At 47.6% G+C, this 21,864-nt stretch overlaps 1 protein-coding gene across 2 annotated transcripts in view; it reads left to right on the top strand.

The window, feature by feature from the left end:
• The first annotated feature begins 1,202 nt into the window (after nucleotides 1-1,202).
• The window catches only part of NAT10 (N-acetyltransferase 10), a 39,690-nt gene continuing 19,028 nt past the window's right edge, over nucleotides 1,203-21,864 (top strand). Inside the window, exons 1-12 of one of the 2 annotated variants that reach the window (XM_082628446.1) lie at nucleotides 1,203-1,388; nucleotides 3,323-3,445; nucleotides 3,792-3,883; nucleotides 6,028-6,199; nucleotides 7,435-7,557; nucleotides 9,233-9,294; nucleotides 10,706-10,820; nucleotides 10,921-11,028; nucleotides 14,600-14,733; nucleotides 15,939-16,032; nucleotides 16,176-16,274; nucleotides 19,653-19,789. In XM_082628446.1, coding sequence (XP_082484572.1) covers nucleotides 3,338-3,445; nucleotides 3,792-3,883; nucleotides 6,028-6,199; nucleotides 7,435-7,557; nucleotides 9,233-9,294; nucleotides 10,706-10,820; nucleotides 10,921-11,028; nucleotides 14,600-14,733; nucleotides 15,939-16,032; nucleotides 16,176-16,274; nucleotides 19,653-19,789 — 1,244 coding nt within the window. In that variant the 5' untranslated portion in view covers nucleotides 1,203-1,388; nucleotides 3,323-3,337. Of the gene's footprint in view, nucleotides 1,389-1,665; nucleotides 1,770-3,322; nucleotides 3,446-3,791; nucleotides 3,884-6,027; nucleotides 6,200-7,434; nucleotides 7,558-9,232; nucleotides 9,295-10,705; nucleotides 10,821-10,920; nucleotides 11,029-14,599; nucleotides 14,734-15,938; nucleotides 16,033-16,175; nucleotides 16,275-19,652; nucleotides 19,790-21,864 lie in introns of those variants that run through there. The other variant, XM_082628447.1, reaches the window with a different exon arrangement.

Genomic DNA, 21,864 nt, shown 5'->3' with positions numbered 1-21,864 from the left:
CCCTTCAATTATCTGGTTAGTTTCGTACCATTTTTCCTTTTGCTCACTGTACTCTGGTCACACTGGCTGCTTTGCTGAGACTTTTTCCATCTTGGAGTCTTCATGTGTTACACTTAATGCATGGGAAAGCTTTTCACTCCACTGTTCTTAAGGCTCATTCTTTCTAAATTCAGGTCTTACTCCAAGTCACCACTTCAGAGTCCTTCCAAGTCCACCTCTAAAGCAGTGCCTTATTTTTTACTCACTGGATACTTTTTTCTTACGTAGACTGTAAGTTTCACAGGAGATAGGACTGTTTTGGTCACTATCTCTTGTGTCTAGCATATTGACATTTTGTTGAGGGAATTACAAAAAAATACTATGGGTGGTGCTGCTGATTACATTAGATTTGGAGGTAGAGAGTTAAATTCTGCTTTGAGGAAGGAGTTTAGGGAAGAAAGGCAAATGAATTCAGCTTCAACTTTCTGATTGAGGCATCAAGAAATGTTGAGCAAGCAGTTGGATTTGTTAAATTCAACGATCTGGCCCCCAAAACCATGACTACGTAGGTGGCCCTTCAAGTCAACCGCTTGACCGAGTTCGTCCGAGAATGGGGGGGAGGGGAAGTAACGAAAGCAGAGCCTCAGAGCTGGTTTTCAGAAGAACGCCAGCATTTGACAGCCAGATACAGCCTAAAGGGAGCCTGCCAAAGTACAGGAGCAGCAGTAGTGGGTAGAAAATCTACGGAATGCCAGAGACGTCTACAAGGTCATTACTGAGGATGGGGAGGGTCAAGTGAGACAGGTCTGCTGATCGAGTTTCCCCATCTTATCACATTAAAATAGTTATTTAAAGTAAGAGGACTGTCAAAATTAGACACAGATCCCCGGAGCCAGTCATCTCGCATAACCAGGCTAACACTGAAAACCCCAGACCACTTACCGTGTGCTGCCCCGGGCCTGTCTGGGCACCCGAGCTAGCCCCAGCGCGCTGACAGGCCCTGCGGGAGCGGGTATCTGCTTATTCTGCCCTCCGTACTCACGGTCTCTTAATTTTGATACGAAGAGGCAACTTACAACAGGTACCACAGCTACGGCGGGCAGAGACTAAACCGCGCAGCCGCAGTTGCTGCAGCCCCGCCTCCCGGGCCCATGACGTCATCACACAGGGACAGGGGTGAAAAAGGTCCCCTCTCGCTCGCCGTCGCCGCTCCGTTAGTTCGCCAGCGCACGCACCGCCTACCGGCGACTGAGCTGGACGCGCGTTGCCGAGGGAGGCAAACTGTGAGAGTCGGCGACCAGGCATCCGCTAGGGGCAGCCCGTTGCGCCCGCTTCTCCCGCGGAAGTTCGGTGTCCCCCACGTGCTTCCGCTTCGCTCCTGGCTGGAGTCCGCCCGGCTCGGGGCGCAGGTACTCATCACGGGATGGCTGGGGATGCGTGCCGCGGTCGGTGTCCGTGTCCTTCTTGGGCCCGGAGGAGACTGGCTCCAGGACGAAGGCTCTGCATCCGTGCTGATGCCCGGCCCATGCCGACTGCCGCCCCACCCGGGCGCTCCTAGATTACAGGACCCTCTTCCCCAGTAGGCGGCCACTCTCGGGAGTGCTTCTTGAGAGCTCTGGCGGGTTGCGTGGCTTGATCTCCATCCTCTAGGGGCTCTGGGGGTGGGGTGGGGTGAGTGGGTGGGTGACAACACGTTTGCTTTCTGCGGAGCTTGCCCACAGTTCCTGATTGCAGCACCTGGCACTGAACTGAGGCAGTCTGATTTCATCTAGATCCTCCCACGCTCTTAGGTACTTCACTCTGCTCATTCGTTTATACTCCATATTCAGCAGGCACATTCAGGACTTTGTTTTGTTTGCCAGTGCACCTGGAATGGTGCCTGGCAGATAGGTGCTATGTATACTTGTTAGACTAATAGATGAATGAAATAATCCTCTTTCTCTTCTTTCAAGGCCCTCCTCATCCATTAAGCCTTCCATGGCAACTCCAGCCCACAGTAATCTCAGACTTTAATCAGACCACTGTAGCAATTAGTTTTACATTTAATTTGTCTGTCTTTAGACAGATTATCCCTCATTTCTTTCTCTTAAATATTTTCTTTAAGGAAAATGAAAGCTACTCGAAGTCAAGGCTTTATCTGGTACTACTTCTGGGGCTCCCACAGTAACTAGAACAAAAAGCAATAATTAGTTAATTAGTTGTTGATTGGTTGTGGGGTCTTTGTGTGGCTTGCAACTCAGCTGACAAGCTGGTCAGGTTGGTGAACTGGAAAGGGTTCAGGCTTTGGAATCAGGGGAGGCCTGAATGTGAATCCTGTCTCCCTCACTTTTCTTCCTTGGGGTACTTGAGTATTTATACTTGGTCCTTTCTTTATAAAATAGGAGCCATTGATTATCAAGTAGTGTTTTACAGTAAGATTGAACTGCTAAAATCCATGTTTGGATTGAGAGGTTAGAAAACCAATTAAGGCAGGGTTAAGGTTCAGTTAATGAGCTTTAGGTGTAGAATTAGAATGCAGCAAGCACTGGAGTTTCTAAGTAACATGCCATTTTTACTTTTACATTGTAGAAGCATAATTGATATTTTTGATGTTTCTTTGGTGTATTTATTATAATGATGCAATGCTCTATCATATGTAATCACAATAACTTGAAATCTCTCTGTACAGGCTTCAGTATAGTTTTCCCTCCTTTGAGGAAACAGATGGCCACATTCCATCATAGTAATAGTCAATTGATTTCTTTTCCTGACTTTGTTAGTAATGTATGTGAATTAAAAAAAACAAAACACAAAACTCCAAAAAAACAAAAGAACAAAATAAGAATCATCTGTTATCTCACCATTCATAAATAACTACTTTACATTTTGGTGTTTTCTTCCAATCTTTTTTTTTCTATATATATATTATGTACATGCATATCCTGCCATGTTATCCTCTAATAAGCATCTGTGTCCATATCCTTAGATAATATTTGAAAATGATTTTGAACAAAGTTTTTTGAAAACCACTTTATTTTCCCATAGATATATCATATATTTTAATCATTCTGTTTTTGAACATTGTTTCCGATTTTTGAAAAACTCCTCCATAGGGGGGTGAATTACAGCTTTCCTGTTGACTTCCCATGCCAAGGGAACATTTTCTTCACCTTTCAAGCCTAAGTTTCGTAATTTAAAAAATGAGGCCGATGTCTTCCCTAGGGAGCTGTTTGAGGGTTCAATAAGATGATACTTATAAATGTGCCTAGCTCAGCCTCCCAGCCCCACAGGAGGCAGCCAGCTAATGTTCCTCACCCAGAACCTGGATGTTTATGTCCAGTTGTGTCTTTTCCTTCTGTTTTAGTGATAGTTTTTCACCATGCATCGGAAGAAAGTGGATAACCGAATCCGGATTCTCATTGAGAATGGGGTAGCTGAGCGGCAGAGGTCTCTCTTTGTTGTGGTCGGAGATCGAGGAAAGGATCAGGTAAGACCTGGTAAATGCTTCCTGTCTTACTTTGTATCCTGTCCCAAAGAGTCAGCATGTTACAGACACTCTGGGGTTTCACACATAATAACTGGTTTTCTTTAAGTGAAATGCCTAGTGGGAACATTCCTTTACTTACTGGAAGTGATAAATACTCAATATTTAGAATTATTAACAGACAGGTTAACAGCTTTTGATCTGTGGGGTGGTGGACTGAGTGCAAGGGTAAGTGTATGTGCGCTGGCTTCTAGTCCCCGCCTGGGCACTGCTTGCCTTGTGGTCTCGGTCCTGGCTGTCCTGGAGGTCTCTTTTGGTCCTGAGTTGCTATGGCTTTTTTCTTTGGCAGGTGGTCATACTCCATCACATGTTGTCCAGAGCAACTGTGAAGGCTCGGCCTTCTGTGCTGTGGTGTTATAAGAAAGAGCTGGGGTTTAGCAGGTAAGCCGTGCCCTTTGAGTGTCCCATCCCACTTCCCATCCCTGCTCGTTAGTTAAATGCTAGGAAATGATTCTTTGACATGGTTTTTCAGGGATTCTTAGTGAAGGTGCTATCTCTGAGGACACTTCTAGTAGAGAAAAATAATAGAGCTGATGGCCTTTCTTCATTCCTGACAATAAATTTCAGATCCTTTTCATGCTCTTTTAAGTCCCCAGCCCAATTCCTTGCTTTCTGCACACGAGTTTTCTTCTGAGTTTTCTCAGTTGATCCAGCCCCTCTAATAATGCAGCTTCCTTCAGTTGCTCTTGGAAGTTACCAACGACCTGATGCCTAATGCAACAACTTTTCCCCCTCTTTCTCCTTTTTTTCAGAGCTCTTCTTCTAGTAGTTCACTGCTGTTTTTGACAATTGGCTGTTCTTATCTTTTGAAGTTGTGGACTTAAGACTTCTTATATAGTAAAGAGCAGACCTCCAGCACAAACACACTTAGGCACAAGGGGAATTTATTGAAGTACAGTTGACCCTTGAACAATGTGGATTAGAACTGCAGGGCTCCACTTATACACGGATGTTTTTCAGTAGTAAATACTACAGTACCACGTGGTCCGTGGTTGGTTGAATCCTCTGATGTGGAGGAGCTGTGGTTACCGGGGGGCCGACTCTTAAGTTAGACGCAGGTTAACCCCCAGGTTTCTCAAGGGTCGGCAATATACGGGCTAGCTCCTGAAGCCTACGGGGATGAGATTTCAGCTCTTCCGTGGGCGTGGTGTACAGCCGCAGCGCTGACGCTCTGGTCCCTGCTCAGTCTCTCATCTCTGCGTGTCTGCTCTGTTCTTTTCCCACTTCAGGGCAGCTTTCTGCCTTCTGTGGTGCCCATCGCAGAAACACCACTTGAGTTTTACCTGCTTTGGGTCCAATGACACAGAAATCACTCTTTCTCCCAAGTTCTTTTGGAAAGACATCCACCCCTGGGCCAGAGGAGGTGGGGTGGGTCACCTACTAGGAACCTGGCAGTTCTGCCTACGACTGTGTGTGTGGAGGAGTTTGGGGTGTGGGGGTGCTGTTCCTTGGCAGATAAACCGTTATAAAGTCACCTGGGAAATGCTCTCCTTTCTTTGCTTCTGTGACACTCAGACCACCTTCCTGAGCTCTCTCTCTCCCCGAGCTCGTCTCCTTCCCTAAACCCAACTCACCTGTGGTTCTGTCCTTGGGCCTCTTCTCCCTCCTTTATCCCCCAGTATATGTGTCTCTGGGGCGGACTCTGCTGTGGGGAAACCCCCTGCCAAATTGGGCAGTTTACAATGTTTTGGGCAGGTTTGCCTTTCAAACTTAACCCACCTGCATTCACTTTTAAAAATCTCTTCTGTGCCTCTTATAGCTCTCCTGCCCCTGTTTGAGCATTAGATGAAGGCTGATGCTAAGTCATGGGCTGAGGAAGTGCAGCCCCAGGGGCAAGGCCTTGGCTCTACTATTCAGTTAGAGAACTATGATACAATTTTGGTTTGCTGTAACCCTTGATTCTGGAGTTTTCTCGTTCTCTCTTTTCTCTAAAAGAAACAATTAATTGACAGTTAGGTATTCAGAGTTTTTTAAGACAAAAGAAAAGTTCAGGGATTTCTGGGAGACGTCCAGATTCCGTTCCAACCCTTATATCCTCTATCAGTATTGTCTTAGATTAGAGCTGCTCTTGAGGACTTGATCCCACCATCTGGGAAGGAAGTGGATGAATTCATTTAGGAAAAATGAATAAAGTAACCCGCCATCACAGTGCCTCTCCCAGGTTCTCTGGGAAGCGGTGCTGTGTGGTTGAAGCATTGGCTTGAGACTGAGGTAATGAGGCCACTAAGGTTTGCTTTCAAGCTCTGGCTGAATGTGAGGTTTAGGGACTCCCATTCCCCTTTTTGTAAAGTGAAGTGTCAAAATGGCAGGGTCCTCACACAGACTTCCACTGTCTCCCTCCGAAGCCCATCTGCTCTAATGCCTCTTTCGTTTCCTTCAGCTTTAAAGTGAGGGGATGAGCACTACGATTTCCACGTTCCCTTCTATCTCTGAAGGTCTAAGTGGGTGATCGTTGAGCCTATCCCCTGCTCCCAACTCTAGCCTCTCTGGTTAACTGGCTTTCATGGGATGGGGGGTGATTGCAGTCATCGGAAGAAAAGAATGCGACAGCTGCAGAAAAAAATAAAGAGCGGGACGCTGAACATAAAGCAAGATGACCCCTTTGAACTCTTCGTAGCTGCCACAAACATTCGCTACTGCTACTACAATGAGACCCACAAGATCCTGGGCAATACGTTTGGCATGTGTGTTCTCCAGGTGGGTGACTTGCCCCAGCCCGTGACGAGTTAGAGTGCTAGGGAGTGCCTGGGCTGCCTGGTCACCCACAAGGCCAGGTGTACAGAGAGGAGAGGAGTCACGTGTACTCCCTCCCCCAAAGCTTCATCCGTGGAGGACTTGGCCACTTTCCACAGGAACTGGGTAACTCACCAACATAAAAAGAGCATTTCCTACCAAAAGCAGCACTTGTCTAGAGATACCCAAACTGGCAGTGACGCTCCATCACAACTGGGTCTAACCAGCTTGGTAAAGCACGGAACTATGAGTGACCCTAGGACCCTAGATCCCTATTAGAACTAACTGAAGACTTTCGTGACCAGAGAGCAGTGGGACTTGTTTTAGCTAACTAGGTACGGACCCGAGTACTCGGACGTCCTATCCAGAGTGCTTGACCGAATAACTACCCCTATCACCGCCCTTCTCGTCCTTAAAGTCTCCTAGCTTTCCCCCCTCAGAGAAGTAGCTGGTGAGTTTCTTCACTGGTATATATTTTCTCTTGCCTGGCAAGTTAATAGATTAAGTTTCACATTTTTCTTTGTTTTGAGCTCTGGTGGTCTTTGTTTTGTTCTTTGATTCTTTGGCACCTGTGACTCCGCCCCACCCACCAGAGAAAACATTTAAGCACAAATCCTCACATTTAAGCACAGGTTCCCACAGTTTGATATGTATTTATTATATGCATGCACTACTATGATTGTGTGCATCATAAAACATACCTTTTAAAATATAAATTAAGAAATGAGGTGGGAAATTTTGAATAGGAGTTCTGGTTTTTCCTTTGCACATTCCAGTGGGCTGTCCATACACTGCTGGCTTACATCCCGCCTTGGAGGTTGAAAAGAGCGTTTTGCCAGTTCTCACCCCATCACTGACCGGTAGGGAGCTGCTTCTGCTCACCTGTTACCAGGTGAAGTGATGGTGGCTCCCTTAGGCAGAGGCTCCCCCATGTGGTGCAGTTGAGTTCTGTCAGTTTCCATCTATGAACAGAGCAGAAAATGAGTGTGAGGTATTTCTGAAATTCAAGTGTGAATCAGTGAGAGAGAGAGAGAGAGAGTGTGTGTGTGTGTGTGTGTGTGTGTGTCCTGGTGAGTCAGGTACGGGGTATGGTCTTGAGTTTGTACTCTGAAGCCCTCCTTGTACCTTATCGCCTGGCCCCTGGTTAAGCTTCCCAGCGGGTGTTCTTTGCAGCCAGTTCTAAGGCTTCCTTTTTCCAGGATTTTGAAGCTTTGACTCCAAACTTGCTGGCCAGGACTGTAGAAACAGTGGAAGGTGGTGGGTTGGTGGTTATCCTCCTACGGACCATGAACTCACTGAAGCAGTTGTACACGATGACCATGGTAAGTGTCCATTTTTTTTCTTTAACTTGATTGTGGTGGTTCAAATCAATCTGTGTTTTTGCTGCTTTCTTTTAAGCATGCCTACTGAGCAACTCCAGTGAGCGGTCAGTATAATTTCTAGGCTGGGAGCTCTTTGACTGGAGCTAATGAGGAATTTTCTGCAGAGAAGCCCCAGTGGCCCTGGGTGTGCTTAGGAATCTGTGCATTTTGCCTTTGCTTTCAGGCATTTGCAGATTCTACACCAGTGAGATTCAGACATGGTGCAGCTGTTGTGTAGTTCAATTTCTAAAAGAGTATTCCACAGAGGGCCATGCCAGTGCCTACATTTGTGTACTACAAAAAGGGGACCACGCACAAGCGTCCTCACCTGCCCTCACCCTAATGGGTAGTGGAGGAGCATTGCCATCCCGCTCCCGGACTGGCAGAAACTTTGACTCCAGGGTGAGGTGGGGTATTTTTTTCTGCCCCAGCTGAGGGAGTGGCTGGAAGTGTTTCCCTGGATGCAGAGCTGGTTCTGCCACATGGGTGTGTTGAGCCACAGGTTTGGAGTCATTGTCCATTGCCAGCTGCTCGGGAACTGTTAGGCTTGGCCTCAGGGTTTCATGAGCTGCGTTCGCCCGGTGAAGTGGACTTCCGTCAGATCTCAGTGCCTGCTTCCTGCCGCCTCATCGCCCCCAGCCCCTTCGCCTCACCCCAGCCCCTCCGGCCTCCTCGGAGGTCTTCAGGTGCGCCCTCTCCCCTCAGCAGACTCTCACCTGAGGGCCTTCGCGCCGTCTCCACGGAGTGTCTGCTGGCTCACTTCCTCACTGCGTCCCAGTCCCAGCCAAGATACCACTTCCTCGGTGTGGCCTCTCTCACACCCTGTGTAGAATATGTGGTTGGCCTGTCACTCCTCAACCTGTTTTATTTTGCTTCAAAGCATGGCACAGCCACCTAAAGTTAGACATTTATTTGTTTATTGTCTGGCTTCCTGTGCCAGTCTCCAAACTTTATGGGAGCAGGGACTTCGTTTTCCTCCCTGGTATATTCCCTGATCCTGGAAGGGTGCCTGGCCTTTAGTAAGCCCTCCTGAAATACCTGTGAACGAGCGAATGTCTGTGCCCACGTCACTTTGTTTGTTCTTCCTCCCTCTCTTACTTGGCTGCCTGCTTACCAGCTCAGAGGGCCTTCCCTCTCTACCCTATATAAGTGGTCCCCCTCCCCACCCCGCCATTGGCTGCCACTGCACCCTGTTTCTCATTCATAGCATTTCCCAAAATTTGTATCTATTTACTTGTTTGTCTCCATCCAACCATTTGACTGTAAGCTTCAGGAGAATAGGTTTCATGCTTTACTAAACACCGGTGTGTGCCCAGCTTGTCTGGTGTTGGCATGTGCATTTTATTGAACGAGTGAATATGTCTTGTGCTGCTGGATAAAATGTGGGAACAGTCAAAGGTGAGGTGAGGGGACATTTGTTGTGATAAGAAACATTGCATTTAGTGTCTGGGTCCTGCTGCAGCAGATCGCATCTGGCCAGTTTCGCATGGCAGGTTAGGTAGGAGTAGATTTTGCTTCTAGCAGCATCTCTGGTGCCTCTTTTACCCCAGGGTTGTTTGTTGGAACTTCTTCACACTTGGACGCTGAACCTCAGTGCAATTTGGGTACCTCTGTTAATGGACGTTGTCTCTTTTAGGACGTGCATTCAAGATACAGGACGGAGGCCCATCAGGATGTGGTGGGAAGATTTAATGAGAGGTAGGTCTGGAGCACATTTCTCACTTCCTCAGCTGTGGGGAGCCACAGCGGGGGGAACATTTTCACCTTGGACCCAACTGAAAGCTGTGCTCTATCTCAGGGAAGGTAGTGCAGGAGCCCCAAATGGTCCCCATAGCAGCGGTAGCTGTGCAGCTAACTGGAGGCAATAAGAGTGAGTGGAAGGCTGGGGCCTGGATTCTCTCTTGCTTCTGGCCCTTACCGAGTCTCTCTCCCGCTCTGGCTTTTAGCCTACGCATCTGTCAAAGGGGTGATTTGTCTGGACCACTCTTTTCCCAAATGTGTTTCACGGAACACTGATGTTTAAGAGGGACCTTATGACAAAAGGGTTCTCTGGTCCAATATATCTGGGAAACGCTGATACGGTTTTTCCTTTCTGAGGATTCACGTGAGCCTGTTTTAGCCTCTGAAAAGTCTCACAGCACCAGGGACCCCAATTTATTTGACCACAGACCCCTTTTTAAGGAACGCCAGTTAGCAACACGTGAAACGCCTTAAGAAGAAAGAAGCCATATCCTAGGTCAGTGGTTCTCAGCCGGAGCACTTTTGCCCCTGGGGAGACTTGGCCGTGTCTGGAGATGCTCTGATGGTCGTGACCTGCGGTGAGGGCGGGAGGCTGGTGTCAGTAGAGGCCAAGGGTGCCACTGAACAGCTTAAAAGGCACCGAAGAGCCCTTCCAACAAAGAATTATCTGGTCCAGAATCTCAGTAGTGCTGAGGTTTAGGAATCCTGGCCTGGGTGAACTGTGCAACCTAATTTCAATCGCCTCTGAAGCTGCTCAGTAGGAGTGGGCCTGGAGGTCGCCCAGCGCTACTGGCTGGAAGGGAAGCCTGTGAAAGTAGTGCGGGAGGCCCTTTGCTTGCAGTTGTGGGAGAAGCTTGGATTTTATAGCCAAACACATGTTTTGCTACACGCAAAAATGTTTGTATTATAGTGCTAGAGGGAGCTTTCCCCTCCACCCTTTCCTTTATTTTCTCCTCCTTGTGGCAGAAGGTCAGTCCATTTGTGTATGCGTTTGTTTCCCTGTGTGGCTGGTGAGCACATGTGGGGTGGCTTTGGCGGTCCCCATTCAAGGAGACACGTAGTGCTAAAGGGTGAACCTGGCAGGATGGGGGAAGGGCCGGGGCACCCTGGAGCAGCGGGCTTCTGCACAGTAGGGGCCCTTGTAATCAGTCGCTTAAGGGAGTTCCCCGTTTGCTTGTTTGCTCTATAAAGCATGTTCGGGCCTCGTAAAGGAGGCTGGGAATCATCCGGCACTGCCCTCCAGATGATGGTGTTGGCTTTCTCCAGCTTTCTTAGAGACGTGGGGCTAGATGATTTTCCTGGAGAAAAGCCCTTCCCTTGTTGTGCAGACACTGCCCTCAGCACCTCACGACTGCGGTTTGTTCCTCAGGTTTATTCTTTCTCTGGCCTCGTGTAAGAGGTGTCTCGCCATCGATGACCAGCTCAACATCCTGCCCATCTCCTCCCATGCCGCCAGTGTTGAGGCCCTCCCTCCCCAGACCCCGGTGAGCTGCCAGGGGCCGGGAACGTGGGGCAGGCTGCATTTTTTCTGTGCTGGCCCTCCCGGGGTGGCGGCAAAGCTTCTCCTCCTCCCCTCTCTGGTAGGAGGAGAGTCTTGGGCCTTCTGGTCTGGAGCTGAAGGAGCTGAAGGAGAGCTTGCAGGACACCCAGCCTGTGGGCGTGTTGGTGGAGTGCTGCAAGACCGTAGACCAGGTGAGCGTGCGTTCGGAACGTCCCCAGCCCAGTCTGCACGGCGCTGAGGGGAGAGACAGCGGGCGGAGAGTGACAGATGCCAAGTTAGAACAAGGCTTGCCTCCTCCGAGGGCGAGGGCCCTTTTCTGTTGCTCACACTCAGGCATGCAGCAGCAGCATGTGTTCATGACAGTGGTCCAGGATTAGCTCCCCCTTCTCCACGTTAACAGTTCAGGGAGCTGGGGGTCGGGGGGGAGATGGGTTACATTTATGGAGGAACGCCACAGGCGCAGGGTGATGGACCTGTGTCCTTTCATTTTCATTAAGTTTTTTTTTTTAATTTATTTAATTTATTTATTTTTGGCTGCGTTGGGTCTTCGCTGTTGTGCGTGGGCTTTCTCTAGTTGCGGCGAGCTGGGGCTACTCTTCGTTGTGGTGCGCGGGCTTCTCACTGCGGTGGCTTCTCTTGTGGAGCACAGGCTCTAGGCTCGCGGGCTTCAGTACTTACGGCTTGCGGGCTCTAGAGCGCAGGCTCAGGAGTTGTGGCGCACGGGCTTAGTTGCTCCACGGCATGTGGGATCTTCCCGGACCAGGGCTCGAACCCGTGTCCTCTGCATTGGCAGGTGGATTCTTAACCACTGCGCCACCAGGGAAGCCCCCATTTTCATTAAGTTTTGATGACATAAAGGTTTTCGCTTATGCCTTGTTCGTAAGTGAGGAGAGCTGGAGGCTCCAGTGTGAGGGCTGATGAGGGCCCTGTGGTGAGGGTCCTCTGTGTACCTGATCTCTAGGTACAGACAGCAGGCTGGGTGGGAGCTGCCAGGATGCATTTCTGTGCTCCCTGAAGTGGCCAGGGCTGATAAACTTGGCTTCTCCGGTGGTTCCTGGGCGGTGATGGGAGCTGAATGGATGTGGCCCAGAGGCCTGCAAGCTGTCGGGTGTGTTCAGGGTTCTGGTCCAGCCTGAGCCAACCAAGCAGCACAGGCCTCTCTCAGCACTGGGCTTTTCCCTCATGATGGAAAACAGCTGCAATGATGCCGCCCACTTGGGTCTGAGTCCCAGTAGGGTGGTTTCCCTTTCCATGCTGGAAGTAGAATCACCAAACACGCAGCTCTCTCTCTGCAGCCCAGGCTGCAGGCTCTGGGTTGCTTTCAACCGCTTCCTGGTAGCTTTATCACCAGAGAGAGGGAATGAGAGAGAGGATGGGGAAAGGGCAGAAGAGAGAAAAACTATAGTACAGTAGTATTTGTTATAAGAAAATAAATGACCCACGGCAAAAAAATTTTAAAAATCAGTAAGTAGGAAAGTGTGCATTAAAAATAGAAAGTGATGTTTCTCCTTGGCTGTCCTGCTCCGCAGAGACAGCTACTGTTAACGGTTTATTGTGTGTCCTTTTGGACCTTTTTCTGTGCATATAAATGGGTATTTTTAAAGTGTGCAAAGGGAAGGTGGTCCCCATTAGACATTTGCCGTGATTCCAGCTTTTTTGCTATTATAGGTAATGCTATTAGGACATTCTTACAGATACATATGTGGGCACTGTCTCTAGGATAATTTAACAGGAGAATTGCTGGGGTAGAGTATGTGTGCACTAAAGCGGGTGTCGTGCCAGGTTATGGAACCCGCACCATGTATGAAAAGGCCTTTTTCTCTGCAGTCTTGCCAACACTGGGTACTGTTAAACTTGTATGTCTTTACGAATCTGATATGGGAACATAGGATCGTTGTTTCAATTTGTTGTTACTTTAGTTATGAGAGAAGCAGGCACTGTTTTCATATAATTACTGGTTATTTTGTTTGTTTTTATAAACCACTCTGCTTTTTTGTATTGGTTTTTCATTTTAGAATATTATTTTAGAGTGCATTTTTAGTCCAGATTTCATACCCTTTTATTATGTTTGTAGATTTTGCCACTTATGTTTTATCAGGGTTCTTCACTTTTCTACTCTAAAGCAAACAACAAGAGGATAAAATACAGTGTTCAGCCAAGGCCAAGTTAAGGCGAGTAGGACCTGGATCCCCTCTGAGTGTTTCCACCTGGAGAGACTCTGGCTTCCTGAAGCCCCTCCCTGTCCTTCCCTTCCTTCTGCCTGGGACTGCGTCTTATCAGTATCTTCTGAGTGTCCGTGCCCAGTCATGTAAGGCAGCTTCTTCAGGACCAGACAGGCCAGGCTGGACCATCCGGCCTTCCTCCCAGTCTCAATGGCCTGTTCCCAGGGCAGATTCCCCGTGGGGAGCAGCGTCTGGCCCCTGAGTAGAGCTATGGTCCCTGTTCTCATTAAGCGCCACTGACACTCCTCTAGGCAGGGGCTCAGCAGCAAACAAGAGGGACGCACCTGCTTTATGGGGCTTACATTCTGGTGGGATGAGGAAGACGGGGAATCAAGGAAGTAAGCAAACCACGTATTGTAGTAGAAGGTGCTGTGTAGGTGGGGAAACATGAAGAGCAGCGAGGAGGGATGGGGAGTGCCGGGGGAGGGAGGGGTGCTGCGGGTCTCCGTATCGTGGTCAGAGAGGGCCTGGTGAGCAGCTGCCCTTTGAGTGGGCTTGAAGGAGTTGAGAAAACGAGCCACGTGGCTCTCTGCAGGGAGAGGGCTCCCGGCGGAGGGGTCTCCTGGTACACAGGCCTCAGGTAGTTTCTCCTGGTGTGCTCAAGGACTCACAAGGAGGATGACTGGGCTGAAGCAGAGCGAGTGGGCGAGGGTAGGAGGAAACGACGGAGGTCAGACCGCGCAGGCCATGCAGGCCGCTGGGAGGGCGTGGCACTTACTCTGTGAGCAGTGGGGGCCAGCAGAGAGTTTTACACTTATGGTCTCCGCACAGCTGTCAGAGGGATCCCCAGGCTGGCTTTATTTATTTAATCCCAGTTATCATGTTTTTTCTTTTTAAACAAATACACAAATTATCCAATTGAAGGAATTCTTGTGCTTCTGGAAGCCAGCCTTAATTTTAACAGGATCGCCTTGTGCTGTGTTGAGTCTAGGTTGTAGGGGAACGAAGGTGGGAGCAGGACTGATTAGGAGGCTCCTGTAATAATGGCGGCGGTACAAGGTGGTGGCTTTGACCGGCGTGGTGGAGGAGGAGGATGGTGAGGAATGTAGAATTTTTATGTTTTGAAGGAAGTATGGACAGGATTTGCTGATGAATCAGGTATGGGAGAAAATGGAGAAGACTTTTGGCCTAAACAGTTGGACAGTTAGCTGAGCTGGGGAAGATCGTAGGTGGGGGAGGATTGGAGGGGATGTTAGGTGTTCAGTGTGAGATGTCTATTAGATGTACAGGTGGAGGGCAGGTCAGGGGCAATTGCGTGTATAGAAGAGTCTGGTGTGCGGGGAAGAGGTCTGGATGGAGGTGTGAACTTGGGGGTTATCAGCACCTAGTTGGTGTTTAAAGCCTTGAGACCCAGAGGAGACGATTAAGGGAGTGAGAGTCCAGGTGCTGGGCCTTGCTTTCTGGCCAGTAAGAACTCCCCTGCAGCCCCTCCGCCCCCGAGTTAGCCTAGGCATCAGCCTGAATTCTCCACGGCGATGGTGGTGGATGGCTGGACCTTGGCCTTTCTCAAAGCTCACCTCATATGTTTCTCTTTCCACAGGCCAAAGCTGTCTTGAAATTCATTGAGGGGATCTCGGAAAAGACCCTGAGGAGTACTGTTGTGCTCACAGCTGCCCGAGGAAGGGGAAAATCTGCAGCCCTGGGATTGGCTATTGCTGGGGCAGTGGCTTTTGGGTAAGGGGGTCCCCATCTTTAGGCACTTTGAGCTCTGAGGGAGCAGTGTGCAGGAGTAGGGGGTCAGGGGACAGGGAAGCTGCTCCGGGGTCTGAGCAGGCTCCTGTGTGATTTCTCTAGGTCTTGGGTTCCTGTCTAGAAAGAGCAATGCTGTTTCCCCCAAACCCCCAAAGGTGCACATATATGTGTGCATGCACACATAGACATACACCAGGGCCAACTCACTGTTTAGAGTTGAACAAACACACAAGAGCAAAGAAATGGGGGTAGGAAACTTAAAACCTCTCAGGAGATGAGCATGTATAATGACCAGCTTTGCTGACTTAGAAAAGTACAAGTTTGGCATTTTAATGATTTTGATCAGTAGAAGATCTTGTTTGCTTCTGAGGAGCTGCTTTTGAGTGTGATGCTCCTTTCCATTCTTTTGTCCTGGGCGGAAGACTTTTGCAACTGCCAGGAGATCGTGTCCTTCCAGCTTCACAGACATAAATAAAGGACCTAGAATTCACCATGTCCTGTATGCGTTCTCTTCCTCGGTGCTCCTACCTCACAATGTCAGCGTTTCACAGGTGGATGAACCCAGGCTTAGGGAGTTCCAGTGACACACCCAAGACCCCCCCGAGTCAGTGCTGGTAATGCTGGGGCTGAACTCGGCTCCTGACTCCCAGTCCTTTGTTTCTCTCGCTGCTCCGGCAGGACCACTCAGCCCCGCCACCGTCAGCATCCTTTACACTGAACAACAAGGATCCCTCAGAGGTTAACTGTGGCCTTAGCCTGAGCACAGTTGAGTACTTTGGCTTCACGGTTTGAAACCCTCGCAGCACAGCTAGTGATGAGAGTGAAGCCCTCTCTCGTCCCAGGGCGCAGGACTGGGGAGCCACGTGCCGGCCCTGGCACTGAGGGAGCGGTCCCCACAGTGCCCTCAGCAGGGCGCTTTCACAGATGCTGGTAGCTAATTGCTGGGGTGTGCTACCTTCAAACTGGTAATGCGTTTTCATTAGGTTGGGAGGAAGAATACCCTCAGGTCTGCAGTGGCTTTACTTCTCCTCCCCAAAACGTGTGTCCTGATTTGTTTGTCTGCCACTGTCTCTGGTTATCCCCTGTGTAACAGGGGCAAACAAAAATGTTTTCTTTTTTTAAGTTTTCTAAACATTTCTTAGATTTCCTGATTACTTAAAAAAAAAAATACTCCTTTTGTTCAACAGGTACTCCAATATCTTTGTTACCTCTCCGAGCCCGGATAACCTCCACACTCTGTTTGAATTTGTGTTTAAAGGATTTGATGCTCTGCAGTATCAGGTAGGAAATTAGGATAAGAGCTTATTTTGATTCCATGCTGAGTATAAATCCAGGTGAAGTCTTTAGAATGCAAACTTCCTTAATATTTAGTTTTTATAGCCTGTTTCTGACGTTTGGCACTGGTTTGGCTCTTTCCCTATTAGGAGCATCTGGATTATGAGATCGTTCAGTCTCTAAATCCTGAATTTAACAAAGCCGTGATCAGAGTGAACATATTCCGGGAACACAGGCAGACCATTCAGGTGAGGCTTGTTCTAAAACCCTGCCACGTGGGGCCAGTGTCCTGCTGTATATAAATGCTCTAAGACGTCTCCTTTTATAGTTGTTTTATGTGCTGTGTAGTTGCGTATCTTTTAGACAGCGTTGTTGTTTTACGGTAAACGTGTTCCAGATTTTCAGCCTCTTCTAAAGAAAAGCATTCAAGCAGACTACCAAATGTACGTAGCCAGATGGGAAAGTTGTACTTTTGTCCCTTGAAAATTGAGTGAGTAGCATTGTAAGTATGCTAATGAGCTAAGAGAAAGAAGATCATTTTTTCCGACATCATTTCTAATTTTGCTTAGTTACAGCAGGTTTTGAAATGATGCATCTGTAGCGAGGGCAATAAATAACCTCACCATTTAAAAGAAGAAGAGTTCTTTGTAAAATGTACTCTGAATCTTTGTGGTTTAGCCGGTGGCCTGTTTTCCTTTTCAAACGGTGTTTCCCCGAAAGCTCTGTGAACCTCCAGTCCTCTGTAAGCCTGAATGGTCTGTACTTGTCCAAAGGCTACAACTTTGTTAAATCATGACAGGCTTGCAGAAGGGATGGAGGCCCGTGGGCTCCTAATGGAGCAGGTTATCGATCCCTTTTGGAGTTGGGTTGGGTGGGGGGGAGTGGGCGTCAATTTGGCACTTCACGCCCTTGACCTCTGTGCCTGCGAGGCCTTTGTATATGTCTGTCAGGGAGGTATGCCTTTTATCACGGATCCAGGTTATAAATAAGGTTCAGTGTTTGTGCCTTTTTCCCTCAAGGACCTTAATTTTTTTCTTGCTGGGTCTCTTTCTAGACTCTCTTCTTGCTGTGCGTTTCTTCCTACTTTGGCCTGGTCCTCTCAGCTGAGGGGAAGAGAGTCCAGTGTTGGCGTAGGGCGGGGTGAGGGGCAGGCTGCAGGCCGTGAGAATACAGAGATCTGTTAAAACTCAAGAAAAACACACAGACCAAAGAGGGAGAACCTTTCCGTGAAATGCCTGGCTCAGCCCTCGCTGCTCCTTGGATCTGTCATCAGAGACCTTCTCGTATTACCAGAGTCCTTTTGTCTCCAGACTGGAGTTGAAGTGTAGAAGAGGTGACCTGACTTTATGAGGCTACATTTGTGTCCCTTTGAGACCTTTTCTTTCTTGCTGGAAATTGCGATATAGAAGAATATTAAATTAAAGTCGGCTGTGCCTCTCCAGGGGCCTGCTTTCTGCTGCTTTTATGAGGTGCTTGTTTAGTTTTTCTCTGTAATGATCCAAGATGTGGGGCCCTACTGAGGACATGTATCTGCTGTCGGAAACGAGTGGAGTCTCTGCCCCTTCGACCCATCAGCTTCCAGCAAAGCAGTTAAAAAATCTCACCTGTAATGGAATACTTGAAAACTACAGGAAAGCACAGAGACCAATATAAGATAACACTCAAGTGCCCAGCACTCAGGCTTAAGAAATGCTGATGCTTTGCTGTTTGCTGTGTTTGTTTCACGTTTAAAAAGCCACTCATGGGCTTCCCTGGTGGCGCAGTGGTTGAGAGTCCGCCTGCTGATGCAGGGGACACGGGTTCGTGCCCCAGTACGGGAAGATCCCACATGCCCCGGAGCGGCTGGGCCCGTGAGCCATGGCCACTGGGCCTGCGCGTCTGGAGCCTGTGCTCCGCAGCGGGAGAGGCCACAACAGGGAGAGGCCCGCGCACCGCGCAAAAAAAAAAAAAAAAAGCCACTCATATTTTTGTTTTAAAGATCTGAATCCTCACAGACACGGTTGAAGTCCCTCTTGTACCCTTCCCCATCCATTCCCTTCCGTCACTCCCCATACTGTGCTCTTGAGATTGGTGTGTTTCCTTTCTTTTTCTTCTCTTTTTAAATAAATTTATTTATTTATTTTTGGCTGGGCTGGGTCTTCATCGCTGCATGCAGGCTTTCTCTAGTTGCGGCGAGCGGGCTTCCCATTGCGGTGGCTTCTCTTGTGGCGGAGCACGGACTCTAGGCACGCGAGCTTCAGTAGTTGTGGCTCACAGCCTCTAGGGCGCAGGCTCAGTAGTTGTGGCGCATGGGTTTAGTTGCTCCGCGGCATGTGGGATCTTCCCAGGCGAGGGCTCGAACCCGTGTCCCCTGCATTGGCAGGCGGATTCTTAACCACTGCGCCACCAGGGAAGTCCCTGGTGTGTTTCCTTTCAATTCATTTGTTTATATTTCACTACATAATTATGTAACCATAAATGGTAACATACTATACTTGTCTTTTTTCAGCTTGCCTTTTTTTCACTCAACATTTGTTTTCAAGTTGGTCCAGATTGAAGCTTGTAGATCTGGTTGATTCATTTTTAGGCACTATATGAGCACATTACAGTTTATTTATATGTTTCTAGAATTGGAATTGTTGGGTCTTAGGGTATGCATAGATTTCCATCTTTCTTGGATTTTGCCAAATTCTCCTTTAAAGTGTTTGTACATATTTAGCTTCACCCCAGCACTCTCTTGAGTTTTTGTTTCCCCACGTCCTCAGGAACACTGGGTGTTTTACTGCTATTTAAGTTTTGCCCGTCTGCGTGTGAAGTGGGGTCTCCTTGTTGTCTTCAGCATTGCGCTGATTACTAGTGAGGCTGAGTACCTTTGTTTATGGTAGTTGGCTATTCAGGTTTCCTCTCCTGTAAAAATACCTCTTCATGGACTTTTGCAAACTTTAAAAAGAGCAGGAACCCCTGTAGGAACTGAAAGGGTTGTTTATACGCATAAGGGTGCCAAGCTCATGGCAAGTTTGTGACATTAGATGGCCCAGCTAATAATATAAATAAGGATGTGTGAGCACTAAGAAGGTTATAAGTCTTAGAAGTGTCCCCACCAGTGCAGGGGGACCTGGGCTTTATATTGATGGTGTCAAAGCAGGACACACAGTACCCAGAGTGTAGGAGATGCTTCAGAAACCTGACATCCTCCCCTTTAGCCATTGCTGGGGCCAAGCTTGCCTCTGGCCCACTGGCCAGAGTGAGGCTGGGGAGAAGCCTGAGAAGGGAGAGAGGAGAGAAAGGGAGGCACCACCTATCACTCAGCCAGGTCCCAGGTAGGGCATTTTTACAGATTTACCTATTTTTCTTCTCAGGCAACCATCAGGTATTTCCTCCATTTTCTGGAGAGGAATCTGAGGTGCTGAGATGAAGTGACCTGCCCAGGGCCACACAGTCAGTGGTCGACCTGTTTGGACCCAGGCATCTGACTCTAAGCCCATCCCAGCTTTGCCCTGCCAGGGAAAAGCGAGAAGGAGGAACGAGAGAAGAAGAAATGGGACAGGGGAGAGAGAGTAAAGAGAGGCCTTTATGGTGACTCACCAGTGATCACAGCCATGGTATCAGGTGGCCAAGCTAATAATACAAATTTTTCTTTCTGGCAGTATATACATCCTGCAGATGCTGTGAAACTGGGCCAGGCTGAACTCGTTGTGATCGATGAAGCTGCTGCCATCCCCCTCCCCCTGGTGAAGAGCCTTCTGGGCCCCTACCTTGTGTTCATGGCATCCACCATCAACGGGTGAGGCACCTCGGGCAGGAGCCGTTGCTCCCATTGTAGGTTGTTGCCAGTTAGATAGCATTTAACGAATGTGACCTGGGCCTGGGTGGGTAGGGCTGATTCCTGAAGTCTGAGTCTTTGGGGCTCTGCTGCACTCTCTCCTCGGCCTTCTCCTTGGCAGCTGGCCCCTTCATAGTAAACTATAGCTCACTCTGGTCTGCGCTACGGCCCACCAGAACAGGCAGCACCAGACTGAAAAACTTCATAACCCAGCTGATGAGTGTCTCCTTCTGTCCGTAGGCCTGATGAAGTTCTAAAGGGCACATGGATGGCAATACCAGTGTCTTTTATCTCTGAGGATTATGTGAAAATATAGTATTAAAGTAACTGTATAGTTATCATAAGAAAGCAGGCTCAAGAGCTTTTTTAAAATTTTGGAATATTTCGTTCTTGTTTGCTATAGAAAAGCTAGAAAGGTAAGGTAAGCAAAAAGAAAAATCACCGGTGATCTGACCATATAGAGACAGCTTCTGTTAGAATTTTGGTGTACATTTTCTGTGCATTTATTTAACTTTTTCATTTTGAATAAGAACATAAACATAGTTTTCATAATGTTTTGAATTTGCTTTTTTATGTAAAGAATATACTGGGAATTCCCTGGCGGTCCAGGGGTCAGGACTCCGAGCTTCCACTTCTGGGGGCCTGGGTTTGATCCTTGGTTGGGGAACTAAGATCCCACAAGCCGTGCAGCATGGCCAAAAAAAAAGAAAAAAAAAAGAGTATACTGGGACATCTTTCCTGGTCAGTGTATACATATCTTCAATATTGAAAAGATTTCTATATGGAAGTCACATCTTGAAGAGAGAATTCTATATTATAGATTTATTATTTGATTGCTTTGCTTATACTGAAAACAGTTAAATAAAATGGGTTTTACTCTTTTTTGATAACTGCTTTATTGAGATATATTTACAGTGTATAATTCAGTGATTTTTAGTATATTCATAGAGTTGTGAAACCATCACCACAGTCAATCTTAAAACATTTTCATTACCCCAGAAAGAAACCCCATATCCTTTCATTATCATCCTCCAATTCCTTCCTACCCCCCAGTTCTAGGCAACCACTAATCAACTTTCTGTATCTATGGATTTGCCTATTCTGGACACTTGATGTAAGTGGAATCTTAGAATATGTGGTCTTTTGTGACTGGCTTCTTTCACTGACCATAATGTTTTCAAGGTTCATCCGTGTAGCTTATGTCAGTACTTCATTCCTTCTTATGGCCGAATACTATTCCACTGTATGTTTATGCACATTTTGTTTTTCCATTCATCTTTTTGATGGTCATTTGGGTTGTTTCTCTCTTTTGGCTAGTTACAGTAATGCTGCTGTCAGCATTCATGTACAGGTTTTTGTTCAGACATGTTTTCTGTTCTGTCGGGTGTGTAACCTAGAAGTGGAATTAGTGGGTCCAATGATAACTTTCTGTTTAACTGTTAGCGAACTGCCAGATTGTTTTCCTAAGCAGCTGTACCATTTTACATTCCTATTGCAGTGTCTGAGGGTTCCAGTTTTTCCATATCCTTGCTAGCATTTCTATGTCTTTTTGATTGTAGCCATCCTAATGAGTATGAAATGGTACCTCATGTGGTCTTCATTTGCATTTCCCTGATGGCTGATGATGTGGGGCATCTTATATGCTTATTGGCCATTATTTATCTTCTTTGGAGAAGTATCTATTCAGATCCTCTGCTTATTTTTCTAATTGAGTTGTCTTACTTATTGTTGAGTTGTATGGAAGGGTTCCTTATATGGTCTAGATACAAGTCTCATATACATGATTTACAGAAATTTTCTCCCACTCAAAAACTTTCTCCCACTCAAGAAATTCCACTTTCTTGATAATGTTCTTTGAAACACATTTTTTTTTAGCTTTGTTGCTTGTGCTTACTCTTTTTTTTTTTTTAAATAAGTAAATGGAATTCCTTTGAGAATGCTTTGTTATATGGGGCAGGCAGGAGTAATAAAAGCACTTCAAAATTTAATTTTTTGATCATTCTTTAAAAGTAGTATTTGAGTTAGAGGAAGTATTT

Source organism: Mesoplodon mirus (assembly GCF_964341445.2).
Source record: "Mesoplodon mirus genome assembly, chromosome: 7".
NCBI classification, from domain to species: domain Eukaryota; kingdom Metazoa; phylum Chordata; class Mammalia; order Artiodactyla; family Ziphiidae; genus Mesoplodon; species Mesoplodon mirus.
Note: the sequence above shows the minus strand (reverse complement) of the source record. Positions and strands in the feature narration are given on the sequence as shown.